At 35.2% G+C, this 13967-nt stretch overlaps 2 protein-coding genes across 4 annotated transcripts; one reads left to right on the top strand and one right to left on the bottom strand.

Moving 5' to 3' along the window:
- The first annotated feature begins 120 nt into the window (after window positions 1-120).
- On the top strand, window positions 121-2699 carry LOC115924936. Of its 2 annotated transcripts, XM_030987860.1 has the most exons (3): window positions 121-750; window positions 1053-1181; window positions 1349-2699. In XM_030987860.1, exons 1-3 carry the CDS (start codon window positions 588-590, stop codon window positions 2623-2625), a joined length of 1569 nt encoding a protein of 522 aa, XP_030843720.1. In that variant the 5' UTR covers window positions 121-587; the 3' UTR covers window positions 2626-2699. The 2 variants fall into 2 exon arrangements, with proteins under 2 accessions (XP_030843720.1, XP_030843721.1); XM_030987861.1 differs by lacking the exon at window positions 1053-1181.
- Window positions 2700-9451: 6752 nt separating this feature from the next.
- On the bottom strand, window positions 9452-12074 carry LOC105443357. 2 transcript variants are annotated; one of them, XM_011676413.2, is made up of 3 exons: window positions 11423-12074; window positions 10993-11121; window positions 9452-10810 (listed from the first exon to the last, which is right to left on the bottom strand). In XM_011676413.2, exons 1-3 carry the CDS (start codon window positions 11583-11585, stop codon window positions 9534-9536), a joined length of 1569 nt encoding a protein of 522 aa, XP_011674715.2. In that variant the 5' UTR covers window positions 11586-12074; the 3' UTR covers window positions 9452-9533. The 2 variants fall into 2 exon arrangements, with proteins under 2 accessions (XP_011674715.2, XP_030843722.1); XM_030987862.1 differs by lacking the exon at window positions 10993-11121.
- Window positions 12075-13967: the final 1893 nt, after the last annotated feature.

Raw genomic sequence — 13967 nt, 5'->3', positions numbered from 1 at the left:
ACATTAATAATCTATTTGGGCAGCGAGATGCCCGAATGCATCCTACATTTTTTTTAACTATTGGAATTACATTTTTACAACGCTTGTTCGCCTCACTCGCTCCGAACATTTAGAAACAGGAGAAGATAGGTACCCCTATATAGGAAGTGTTAATTGGCATTTCCGGTTAATTAGTTAATCCTTCCGGTGACTTCCGGTAAACAATAGGGGAGTGTTAATGAGTTAATTGGGGTGTCCTTCCGGCGGAAGTTACGTAATGAGGGTACATCCCCTGGAGGAAGTTCTTTTGTTTACATCATTCATTCATTCATGGAGAGGTGGAGGATGGACGTGTGTAGGGTACGAGGGACAAGGACCAAATGACCAAACAATGGGCCACCCGGCATGTATGTTGAATGTGTGTGTTACCGACCAATGAGAATGCGAGGATTTTTTTTAGAAAGGAAGTGACCCAAAGTTGGTACTTGTTTGTGATTGGACGAGAGAAAATGGTGAACCTATGGGCAAGTATCATATGACATCTAACTGTCGTTGAGTCAACATCGCTTTGTTTTTGTTGTAATACTGGCCAGATTCTATAATGTACCATGATTTCTACATGTGATTTAATGCACAAGCTTCGGGCATGTACATGCCTGGAAGAAGTATCGAGTTTTCGTGAGGAATATTATGAAGACCTTGAACCAGAACAACATGCTTTGGTATTTGCAAGGTCATCCTACTTTTTGAGTTTGCAGGACTTGGAAGATGGTAAGTGCTAATCATATTTATTTATTTATTTTCATATTCATAATTGAATAATTTTGTAGTGTTACCATATCGGGTTTGCATCTGGAATTCAAGAAGGAGATTAAGCATCGAAAATCCATAATAGGCAACGATGTGACATAATGAGTGTTTTTTTTTGTTCAATGCAAATTAAATAATGATTGATATCTCCATTTGAAACATAAACTCACGTGTAAGCAAAAAAAAAAAAAAAGATTTATAAAGTATTATAAAGTATACGTTCAAATTATAAATTTAATTAAATTAGTCAATTATACTTGTAGGGATTACCGATGATGATTTAGTGGATGTGTTCGTTGAGAACCAACAGCCCCCTCTCCCCCTAGCAACGCAGCACCAGCAAGGTCTTCCACATGACGCAGCTACTCCATGGCAACCAAATTTTGATGACGGTTAGTGTATACTTCATTTATATATACATCAATGCAAAGGATCATTGGATGAATGTTCATTTTTTTTTTTTTTCATGTATGAAGACAACACAATACATTGTAGCGGTTGAATGAAACTTTGTATCCGTTCTTATATATCTTTTTTTTTTTTTTTTTTTATCTCATAGGCATTTCCGATGACCATTTAATGGAGATGGACATCAATACAAATAAGCCATGTGACGCAACATCAGTACCTGGCCCCTCTAACCGCCAACCAGCAGCAACAGCAGTGGCTGGACCCTCCCGCCATCCAGCATCAGCAGTGGCCGGACCCTCCCGACAACCACCAGCAGTGGCTGGACCTTCCCGTCAACCAAGAGCAGTGGCCGGACCCTCCCGACAACCACCATCAGTAGCCGGACCCTCCCACAGTCAACCAAGAGCAGCAGCAGTAGCCGGACCCTCGTCTTTTCATGTTGGGGGATCTAAGAAACGTGTTGTAGATGCACCGCCTGCAAGAGAACCCAATCTCCCTACTCATCACGTGACCAAAGTGAGTCAAAAACATGTACGCAAATACAATGCTAATGTAACTGATTACACCGTTTCTTTCCAACCCATAGAAAATAACGGTCCCATGATAGAAATGATGCCACGCGTAAATGAGATGTTTGAAAATATCATTGAAGAGATGGTTGAGGGGGTAAATGATAGAGATTTTGTTAGGATTGTTTTCAATTCCCCACAATTAGATAGACCCGTTAGTATGCCATTTGTAAGGAGGGATCAAATGAATCACGAAGCATTTGCAACCAAACTTGAGAATACTATTCAATCGAATGATAAGGTAAGCTTGGACGAAACAGTCTCTTTCAACATATTACACATGGCTATGCCAAATGGTGGTGGTTCCAATGTGAAGTGCTTAACCATCGAAGAGACATTGTCCAGAAAAAGATGCATCATCAGGATGAAGAATAAAGATAACATGTGTTGTCCAAGGGCTATCGTAACTGGCATTGCCCGGATTGAAAAACACCCTAATTTTGAGTCGATCAAACGTGGTTACAAACAGCAAAGGGAATATGCCATTGAGCTGTATAAACAGGCCAAACTTCCAGAAAATACCAAATGTGGCATCGAAGAGATTAAACTCTTCGAAAAGACGGAATTCATGGCCGGTTTCAGGGTGGTGGTTGTTTCAAAAGAGCACTTAAACTTCATTACGTATGCTGGCCCCGAAGACAGGCAGCATACCATTTATCTGTATGTTCATGACAATCACTTTGATCTCATTACATCAATGGCCGCCTTCTACAACAAGTCATATTTTTGCCACGAGTGTTTGGTAGGATACGACAAGAAACTCAGACACGACTGCATTTTCCGCTGCAAACTTTGCAAGGGAGATGACTGCCCCGCCTCCAATGACCCCGATTCCTACAAATGCATTAGCACCTGACTTGATGTACAAAGAGCATTAGCGCCTTTACACCTTCTTATTTTGTTTTCTTTAAACAAAAAAACTTTTTTATCATTACGTTTTTCTTTTTTTCTTTTAAAAGTTTCATAATATTATTTTTTTTTTTTTTTTATTTTTTTTTTTTGGTAGATCATTTTGCACGAACCGATCATTTTTTTGTCCACTTTGAAGACTTGATTCTTTAAAGATGTCATTTCTTTTTCTTTAAAAAAGGTGTATAACATTTTCTTTATTAGATAATTTTGCACGAACCGATCTTTTTTGTTTCCACTTTGAAGACTTGATGCAAACAAAAAAGTGTTTACGCCTGTACGCTTTTTTTCTTAATTTATATTAACATTTTTTTTTTTGTGTGTGTGTGTGTTAACTTTCTGTCAAGATGATATTTCTTTATCTTTAAAAAAGTTTTATAACTTTTTCTTTACTGATAAGTTTGCACGAACCGATCTTTTTTTCCACTTTAAAGACTTGATGCAAAAAAGTCTTAACGCCTGTACGCTTTTTTAATTTGTTTTAACATTTGTTTTTTGTTTTTTGTTTAAATTTCTGTCAAGATGTTATTTCTTTATCTTTAAAAAAGTTTTAAAACTTTTTCTTTAAAAGATAATTTTGCACGAACCGATCTTTTTTTTTTTTCCACTTTGAAGACTTCATGCAAAAAGATGTTAACGCCTGTACGCTTTTTTAATTTGTTTTAACATTTCATTTTTTTTGTGGTTGGTCATTTTGCACGAACGGATCATTTTTTTTTCCACTTTGATTCTCTCAAGACGTTATTTCTTTTTCTTTTAAATAAGTTTTATACTTTTTTTTTTTTTTTAAAGATCATTGTTGCACGAACCAATCTTTTTTTTTCCTTCCACTTTGAAGATTAGATAGAAAAAAAAAGTGTTAACGCCTGTACGCTTTTTTACAAATTTGTTTTAAATTGTTTTGATTTAACTTTCTGTCAAGACGTTATTTCTTTTTCTTTATAAGATTATTTTGCAAAACTCGATCATTCCCCCCCCCCCCACCCCTTTGAAGACTTGATGTACAAAAAAGCATCAACGTCTGTACACTTTCTTTATTCTTATTTTTATTTTTTTTAAACTTTCTGTCATTACGTTATTCTTTTCTTTAACATTTTGTATAATTTGTTGGATCATTTTGTACGAATCGATATGTTTAACCCTATTTAAAGACTTGATGCAAAAAAGTATTAATACCTGTACATTTTCTTACTTTATTTAATTTTTTTTTACTTTACGTCAAGGGCGTTATTCCTTGTTTCTATACAGACTCGACATGAATTTTTCTCTCGTAATAATGTACAAGTTCCGACAAGATTGAGAACAACTTTTATATGGTTGCATGTTTAAGAAACGATTTGTATATATATATTTTTTTTTGTCAATTTTTTTTTTAATGCACTGGACGGCCCTTTCAATATCGAATAATGATCTTCCAAGGGGGCCCTGTCTTTATAGTTCAAATGCATTTATAATGAAAAAAACATATTATATAAATTATAATACAATAGAAACAAGAATAAAGTACAAAAACATTCAAAACTAAGATTTAGAACAATGACACAGCATAACTCCCCAAAAAAGGTTTACAAAATATGACAATACTGTCATACAATATCAATATAAATATGAATCAAAAGACAGAAATCGTTTCTCAGAGGGCATTCACAATACTTATCTGTTCATATTACATCTTCAATGATAATAAAGATAATTTACTTGTACGTAAATCAGGCGATAGGGTACTCCACATGAGTGAACCTTAGTAGTGAAGGGATCTTGTAAAACAATCAGTTGTAGGTCTTGTGATTAAGAGTAGGGAATGTTCCGCATGTCTCGTATAAATGAACACTGGTACAAAATTCTCGGAATAATAATTGTTTTCAGCTCCAAAGGTATACATTTTGTTGTGTGTGGATTATATGCATATTATAGACAAAATGTGGTACTCCATTCTCCGACAAACCGATTGCCAAGAATTTTCAGATAACATAAAAAAAACATGAGGTGTAGAAATCTGCGTTAAATACAAGTCTTGCATAGTTGGGGTTTGAAATGTTTGAACTCTTGTTATGTTACATATTGCACCCGGCACCTCGCCACAGTATTTTCACAGTAGTTAATGTACGATTTACAAAAGAAAAGAGAAGAATATTATTATAGGTCATTAATAAAACACGTTTGGGACAAGAGATATCGATTGTGTCTGATAAAACCAATAGTTATTGGCAATGCAGTACATGATCTATAAATGCGACATTTCCAAAGTAGGGAAGACTTAATGATCAATACAAGTCCTGATTTATATTCGTGTTTCACTTGTTCGAGAAATGATGATATTACTGCTTCAAAGGCTGTAAAATCAGATCAATGCAGATTGTTACTAATATTCGATATTCTAGCAAGTAGTAACTGTTTGCTTCGGCAGTTTAGATGACAAGGGGGGTGGGGGTATCAATGATGATGATTATTACAAGTGGAATCTCGAAGGATAATAACATTTGAAGTAGATTGTAAAGGTTTTTTTTTCTCCTTTAAATTGGAGTTCTGCTTTAGAATAGAAGTCAGTTGAAGAACTAGGTGTTCGATAAACAATAGCAATTAAACGAAATTGTGGATATTTAAATCTTCCTTCAAACCTTAACATTTCAAGGTTCTCATGTTTTAAATCATGTTTGCAGTTGTAAATCAAATTCTAATTTCTAGTTAATATAACAAGCAACAACACTACCTGATATATTGTTATCTTTTCTTACAAGATTGTAACTACTTAAATCAAGCTCAGAATCAAGGCTTCTTGCAAGTCAAGTTTATCAAAAGGATTGTTAAACAAATGGTTTATGTGGTTAAATTCCCATCTAGTGCTATGTATATGTAAGTGAGCTATTGTAAAAAAAAAACCTTTCTATCAAAATCCAGATTTCCCGGCGAAACATTTTATTTTAGTTTGTTTAGTTTATCATTATCATAAAACAACAAGAATATCTACAGCATCATGTGAGTTAAAAGGCATATATTCCTTCACCATTAACCATACACTACTATCATCACGATCCGCGACATGAAGGTAGCCATGATTCATTGATAGTGTTGCGTTGATGAAACAAATGATCTAATTGACTGTTGCTTGTGGAATACCGTATTGTGATAATGTCAAAAACGTTGTGATTGGATAAGTATCTCGAGTCAAGTGATACAAATGTATTTATGTTTTTCTCCGTTTTTTCAAATAATGCGCGAGTTTTGTGCTTGTACGACTTTCAGGGAACGTTATCAGATATATATTTTTTTTTAAACAATATCATGTAAAAAACAACAACATGTAGTTCCTTGAGATGGGTCACGAAAGTAAACAAGTTTCGGCGAGTGGACACTTTTCGCGAATCGTAGACTCATCGCGCCGATCTAGACTGCGGTGAGATGGGTCACATCTCGCACGTAGACTGCGGTTCGATGAGTCTACGATTCGCGAAAAGTGTCCACTCGCCGAAACTTGTTTACTTTCGTGACCCATCTCAAGGAACTACATGTTGTTGTTTTTTACATGATATTGTTTTAAAAAAATATATATCTGATAACGTTCCCTGAAAGTCGTACAAGCACAAAACTCGCGCATTATTTGAAAAAACGGAGAAAAACATAAATACATTTGTATCACTTGACTCGAGATACTTATCCAATCACAACGTTTTTGACATTATCACAATACGGTATTCCACAAGCAACAGTCAATTAGATCATTTGTTTCATCAACGCAACACTATCAATGAATCATGGCTACCTTCATGTCGCGGATCGTGATGATAGTAGTGTATGGTTAATGGTGAAGGAATATATGCCTTTTAACTCACATGATGCTGTAGATATTCTTGTTGTTTTATGATAATGATAAACTAAACAAACTAAAATAAAATGTTTCGCCGGGAAATCTGGATTTTGATAGAAAGGTTTTTTTTTACAATAGCTCACTTACATATACATAGCACTAGATGGGAATTTAACCACATAAACCATTTGTTTAACAATCCTTTTGATAAACTTGACTTGCAAGAAGCCTTGATTCTGAGCTTGATTTAAGTAGTTACAATCTTGTAAGAAAAGATAACAATATATCAGGTAGTGTTGTTGCTTGTTATATTAACTAGAAATTAGAATTTGATTTACAACTGCAAACATGATTTAAAACATGAGAACCTTGAAATGTTAAGGTTTGAAGGAAGATTTAAATATCCACAATTTCGTTTAATTGCTATTGTTTATCGAACACCTAGTTCTTCAACTGACTTCTATTCTAAAGCAGAACTCCAATTTAAAGGAGAAAAAAAAACCTTTACAATCTACTTCAAATGTTATTATCCTTCGAGATTCCACTTGTAATAATCATCATCATTGATACCCCCACCCCCCTTGTCATCTAAACTGCCGAAGCAAACAGTTACTACTTGCTAGAATATCGAATATTAGTAACAATCTGCATTGATCTGATTTTACAGCCTTTGAAGCAGTAATATCATCATTTCTCGAACAAGTGAAACACGAATATAAATCAGGACTTGTATTGATCATTAAGTCTTCCCTACTTTGGAAATGTCGCATTTATAGATCATGTACTGCATTGCCAATAACTATTGGTTTTATCAGACACAATCGATATCTCTTGTCCCAAACGTGTTTTATTAATGACCTATAATAATATTCTTCTCTTTTCTTTTGTAAATCGTACATTAACTACTGTGAAAATACTGTGGCGAGGTGCCGGGTGCAATATGTAACATAACAAGAGTTCAAACATTTCAAACCCCAACTATGCAAGACTTGTATTTAACGCAGATTTCTACACCTCATGTTTTTTTTATGTTATCTGAAAATTCTTGGCAATCGGTTTGTCGGAGAATGGAGTACCACATTTTGTCTATAATATGCATATAATCCACACACAACAAAATGTATACCTTTGGAGCTGAAAACAATTATTATTCCGAGAATTTTGTACCAGTGTTCATTTATACGAGACATGCGGAACATTCCCTACTCTTAATCACAAGACCTACAACTGATTGTTTTACAAGATCCCTTCACTACTAAGGTTCACTCATGTGGAGTACCCTATCGCCTGATTTACGTACAAGTAAATTATCTTTATTATCATTGAAGATGTAATATGAACAGATAAGTATTGTGAATGCCCTCTGAGAAACGATTTCTGTCTTTTGATTCATATTTATATTGATATTGTATGACAGTATTGTCATATTTTGTAAACCTTTTTTGGGGAGTTATGCTGTGTCATTGTTCTAAATCTTAGTTTTGAATGTTTTTGTACTTTATTCTTGTTTCTATTGTATTATAATTTATATAATATGTTTTTTTCATTATAAATGCATTTGAACTATAAAGACAGGGCCCCCTTGGAAGATCATTATTCGATATTGAAAGGGCCGTCCAGTGCATTAAAAAAAAATTGACAAAAAAAAATATATATATACAAATCGTTTCTTAAACATGCAACCATATAAAAGTTGTTCTCAATCTTGTCGGAACTTGTACATTATTACGAGAGAAAAATTCATGTCGAGTCTGTATAGAAACAAGGAATAACGCCCTTGACGTAAAGTAAAAAAAAATTAAATAAAGTAAGAAAATGTACAGGTATTAATACTTTTTTGCATCAAGTCTTTAAATAGGGTTAAACATATCGATTCGTACAAAATGATCCAACAAATTATACAAAATGTTAAAGAAAAGAATAACGTAATGACAGAAAGTTTAAAAAAATAAAAATAAGAATAAAGAAAGTGTACAGACGTTGATGCTTTTTTGTACATCAAGTCTTCAAAGGGGTGGGGGGGGGGGGAATGATCGAGTTTTGCAAAATAATCTTATAAAGAAAAAGAAATAACGTCTTGACAGAAAGTTAAATCAAAACAATTTAAAACAAATTTGTAAAAAAGCGTACAGGCGTTAACACTTTTTTTTTCTATCTAATCTTCAAAGTGGAAGGAAAAAAAAAGATTGGTTCGTGCAACAATGATCTTTAAAAAAAAAAAAAAGTATAAAACTTATTTAAAAGAAAAAGAAATAACGTCTTGAGAGAATCAAAGTGGAAAAAAAAATGATCCGTTCGTGCAAAATGACCAACCACAAAAAAAATGAAATGTTAAAACAAATTAAAAAAGCGTACAGGCGTTAACATCTTTTTGCATGAAGTCTTCAAAGTGAAAAAAAAAAAGATCGGTTCGTGCAAAATTATCTTTTAAAGAAAAAGTTTTAAAACTTTTTTAAAGATAAAGAAATAACATCTTGACAGAAATTTAAACAAAAAACAAAAAACAAATGTTAAAACAAATTAAAAAAGCGTACAGGCGTTAAGACTTTTTTGCATCAAGTCTTTAAAGTGGAAAAAAAGATCGGTTCGTGCAAACTTATCAGTAAAGAAAAAGTTATAAAACTTTTTTAAAGATAAAGAAATATCATCTTGACAGAAAGTTAACACACACACACACACAAAAAAAAATGTTAATATAAATTAAGAAAAAAAGCGTACAGGCGTAAACACTTTTTTGTTTGCATCAAGTCTTCAAAGTGGAAACAAAAAAGATCGGTTCGTGCAAAATTATCTAATAAAGAAAATGTTATACACCTTTTTTAAAGAAAAAGAAATGACATCTTTAAAGAATCAAGTCTTCAAAGTGGACAAAAAAATGATCGGTTCGTGCAAAATGATCTACCAAAAAAAAAAAAAAAAAAAAAAAAAAATAATAATATTATGAAACTTTTAAAAGAAAAAAAGAAAAAACGTAATGATAAAAAAGTTTTTTTGTTTAAAGAAAACAAAATAAGAAGGTGTAAAGGCGCTAATGCTCTTTGTACATCAAGTCAGGTGCTAATGCATTTGTAGGAATCGGGGTCATTGGAGGCGGGGCAGTCATCTCCCTTGCAAAGTTTGCAGCGGAAAATGCAGTCGTGTCTGAGTTTCTTGTCGTATCCTACCAAACACTCGTGGCAAAAATATGACTTGTTGTAGAAGGCGGCCATTGATGTAATGAGATCAAAGTGATTGTCATGAACATACAGATAAATGGTATGCTGCCTGTCTTCGGGGCCAGCATACGTAATGAAGTTTAAGTGCTCTTTTGAAACAACCACCACCCTGAAACCGGCCATGAATTCCGTCTTTTCGAAGAGTTTAATCTCTTCGATGCCACATTTGGTATTTTCTGGAAGTTTGGCCTGTTTATACAGCTCAATGGCATATTCCCTTTGCTGTTTGTAACCACGTTTGATCGACTCAAAATTAGGGTGTTTTTCAATCCGGGCAATGCCAGTTACGATAGCCCTTGGACAACACATGTTATCTTTATTCTTCATCCTGATGATGCATCTTTTTCTGGACAATGTCTCTTCGATGGTTAAGCACTTCACATTGGAACCACCACCATTTGGCATAGCCATGTGTAATATGTTGAAAGAGACTGTTTCGTCCAAGCTTACCTTATCATTCGATTGAATAGTATTCTCAAGTTTGGTTGCAAATGCTTCGTGATTCATTTGATCCCTCCTTACAAATGGCATACTAACGGGTCTATCTAATTGTGGGGAATTGAAAACAATCCTAACAAAATCTCTATCATTTACCCCCTCAACCATCTCTTCAATGATATTTTCAAACATCTCATTTACGCGTGGCATCATTTCTATCATGGGACCGTTATTTTCTATGGGTTGGAAAGAAACGGTGTAATCAGTTACATTAGCATTGTATTTGCGTACATGTTTTTGACTCACTTTGGTCACGTGATGAGTAGGGAGATTGGGTTCTCTTGCAGGCGGTGCATCTACAACACGTTTCTTAGATCCCCCAACATGAAAAGACGAGGGTCCGGCTACTGCTGCTGCTCTTGGTTGACTGTGGGAGGGTCCGGCTACTGATGGTGGTTGTCGGGAGGGTCCGGCCACTGCTCTTGGTTGACGGGAAGGTCCAGCCACTGCTGGTGGTTGTCGGGAGGGTCCGGCCACTGCTGATGCTGGATGGCGGGAGGGTCCAGCCACTGCTGTTGCTGCTGGTTGGCGGTTAGAGGGGCCAGGTACTGATGTTGCGTCACATGGCTTATTTGTATTGATGTCCATCTCCATTAAATGGTCATCGGAAATGCCTATGAGATAAAAAAAAAAAAAAAAAAAAAAAAAAAAAAAAAAGATATATAAGAACGGATAAAAAGTTTCATTCAACCGCTACAATGTATTGTGTTGTCTTCATACATGAAAAAAAAAAAAAATGAACATTCATCCAATGATCCTTTGCATTGATGTATATATAAATGAAGTATACACTAACCGTCATCAAAATTTGGTTGCCATGGAGTAGCTGCGTCATGTGGAAGACCTTGCTGGTGCTGCGTTGCTAGGGGGAGAGGGGGCTGTTGGTTCTCAACGAACACATCCACTAAATCATCATCGGTAATCCCTACAAGTATAATTGACTAATTTAATTAAATTTATAATTTGAACGTATACTTTATAATACTTTATAAATCTTTTTTTTTTTTTTGCTTACACGTGAGTTTATGTTTCAAATGGAGATATCAATCATTATTTAATTTGCATTGAACAAAAAAAAACACTCATTATGTCACATCGTTGCCTATTATGGATTTTCGATGCTTAATCTCCTTCTTGAATTCCAGATGCAAACCCGATATGGTAACACTACAAAATTATTCAATTATGAATATGAAAATAAATAAATAAATATGATTAGCACTTACCATCTTCCAAGTCCTGCAAACTCAAAAAGTAGGATGACCTTGCAAATACCAAAGCATGTTGTTCTGGTTCAAGGTCTTCATAATATTCCTCACGAAAACTCGATACTTCTTCCAGGCATGTACATGCCCGAAGCTTGTGCATTAAATCACATGTAGAAATCATGGTACATTATAGAATCTGGCCAGTATTACAACAAAAACAAAGCGATGTTGACTCAACGACAGTTAGATGTCATATGATACTTGCCCATAGGTTCACCATTTTCTCTCGTCCAATCACAAACAAGTACCAACTTTGGGTCACTTCCTTTCTAAAAAAAATCCTCGCATTCTCATTGGTCGGTAACACACACATTCAACATACATGCCGGGTGGCCCATTGTTTGGTCATTTGGTCCTTGTCCCTCGTACCCTACACACGTCCATCCTCCACCTCTCCATGAATGAATGAATGATGTAAACAAAAGAACTTCCTCCAGGGGATGTACCCTCATTACGTAACTTCCGCCGGAAGGACACCCCAATTAACTCATTAACACTCCCCTATTGTTTACCGGAAGTCACCGGAAGGATTAACTAATTAACCGGAAGGATTAACTAATTAACCGGAAATGCCAATTAACACTTCCTATATAGGGGTACCTATCTTCTAACAGGATGGTTCTAGGCAAGGAAATGCCCGCATAATTTATCTTCATATTCAATTATTCATGCATCGAGGGGATCGAATATAGGATTTTAACCTTCATGATTGTATTCGGAAACCAAGTGCCCGCATTTATGAATTTTCATATCTGATCTATAGTGTTTTTTAATCACAACATAATATTTTTTCATACTAAAAATGTAATTTATTTTGCCCGCTAGTTTTAGTAACAACTGTGTCCGTGCATGACTGTACGTGGCACTTCGCGAGTTTACCAGAGTGACAATGAATAAGATATTAGAGTGACGCGAAGGTGTTTTCTTCCTTCTTCTTTTTAAAGGAAACCTCGGCTATGAAAACATACAAAAAGGGTGGGCTAGATCTATTCGGTTCTGCAGTACACTATAAGTATCAAAAAATGATATTCTAGCTCGGTCGCTATACGCTCCTTCGCATGATATGCGTGGACTTTAAAATCAAACACAATATTTTTGTTAGCATATATTATAGACAGACATTAAATTGTGCATGTGCATACAAGAGATAATATGAGGGTCTTTTATTAATAAGACATTCTGGAATCTGTAATTCTAGAAAAGGGGGTCGTCCCCTGATATTGGAGAGTCACAAAAAATATGTCTGAATGATCTGTAATGTTTAATGTAAAGAGGAGAAATGGTTTATTAAGCTCAGATCTGTGATAAAAACTGCTCTAAAATGCACAGTTCCAAACTACAAATCGATATCTTATTTTTAGCTTGGTTTTTGCAACCTCGCAATATAATTATGAAACAACTCATAATCCAAATTTATTACCGAGGTCATCGTGAGAATGTGAAAAGGGGGAACAAATGAATAATTATGCTTTTTCCCGATTCCCCTTCTGAAAGGCAATAATCGACAATTTCGTTTTACTATTCATAATAATTATGTGTATTAAAAAGTATTTTCGTTTCTTATGATAAGTATTGCACAGGCGCGGATCCAGGGGGGGGCCAAGCGGGCCTTGCCCCCCCCCCCCCGCAAAAAAAAGGAGAGAGAGAGAAGGAAAGAAGGGAAAGGGAAAGAGGAGAGAAAGGGAAAAAAGAAGAGGAAGAAGAAAAGAAAAGAGGGAAGAAGTAGATCGGGGGGCAAAAAGACTTGGCTCCCAGGCTGTTGCCCCCCCCCCCCCCCAATCAAAAAAAAAAGAGAAGGAAGGAAAGGGAAAGAAAAAAGGAAAAGAGGAGATACAGGGAAGGAAAAAGAGGAAGAAGAAAAGAAAAAAAGGGGATAACGACACAACAAATCTTCTTTCTTCTTTCTCTAATGATTTAATGAAACGTAAGCTTCCGCTTAGCGCGGGAGGGGAAAAATTAAATTCAGACGAGGATTATTTTTTGGGAACGGTACAACAAATCGTCTTCTTTCTCTAATAATTTATTGAAATGTCAAAGCTTCCGCGTTTCGCGGAGGAGGGAGGGGGAAACTCGCCCCTCCCTGCACCCACCCACCCACCCTCAATTACGTCACTGCTGGTCACCATTACGAACCAATATTTGGCTCGCATAATTTCAAATTTGCCCCCCCCCCCCCCTAAGAAATCCTGGATCCGCGCCTGATGTATATACAACGGCAACAGTTTCAATATAAAATCTAAGTTCTTATTACACTGTCGCTCATAAAGGTGGAATATTTTAGTTTTACCCCAATTTATGGAATTATTTTAAAAATTATTTTAAATAATAGATCTAGATAATAGTATACATTCTCAGATTTTATTGAATAATAATTAGCCAATGTGTGTTTTGCGGGACTGCTAAAGCATGTGTATGCTATTATGCTTATTAACGAGGGGACCTACGCCCTCAAGTCATAAATGACAGTAATGGGGATTAATGCCCCACAAAAGGGCACTAATAT

Source organism: Strongylocentrotus purpuratus, unplaced genomic scaffold (genome assembly GCF_000002235.5).
Source record: "Strongylocentrotus purpuratus isolate Spur 01 unplaced genomic scaffold, Spur_5.0 spur5_scaffold_17, whole genome shotgun sequence".
Classification (NCBI taxonomy): domain Eukaryota; kingdom Metazoa; phylum Echinodermata; class Echinoidea; order Camarodonta; family Strongylocentrotidae; genus Strongylocentrotus; species Strongylocentrotus purpuratus.
The sequence above is the reverse complement of the archived record's forward strand: the minus strand, read 5'-3'. Positions and strand labels throughout refer to the sequence as shown.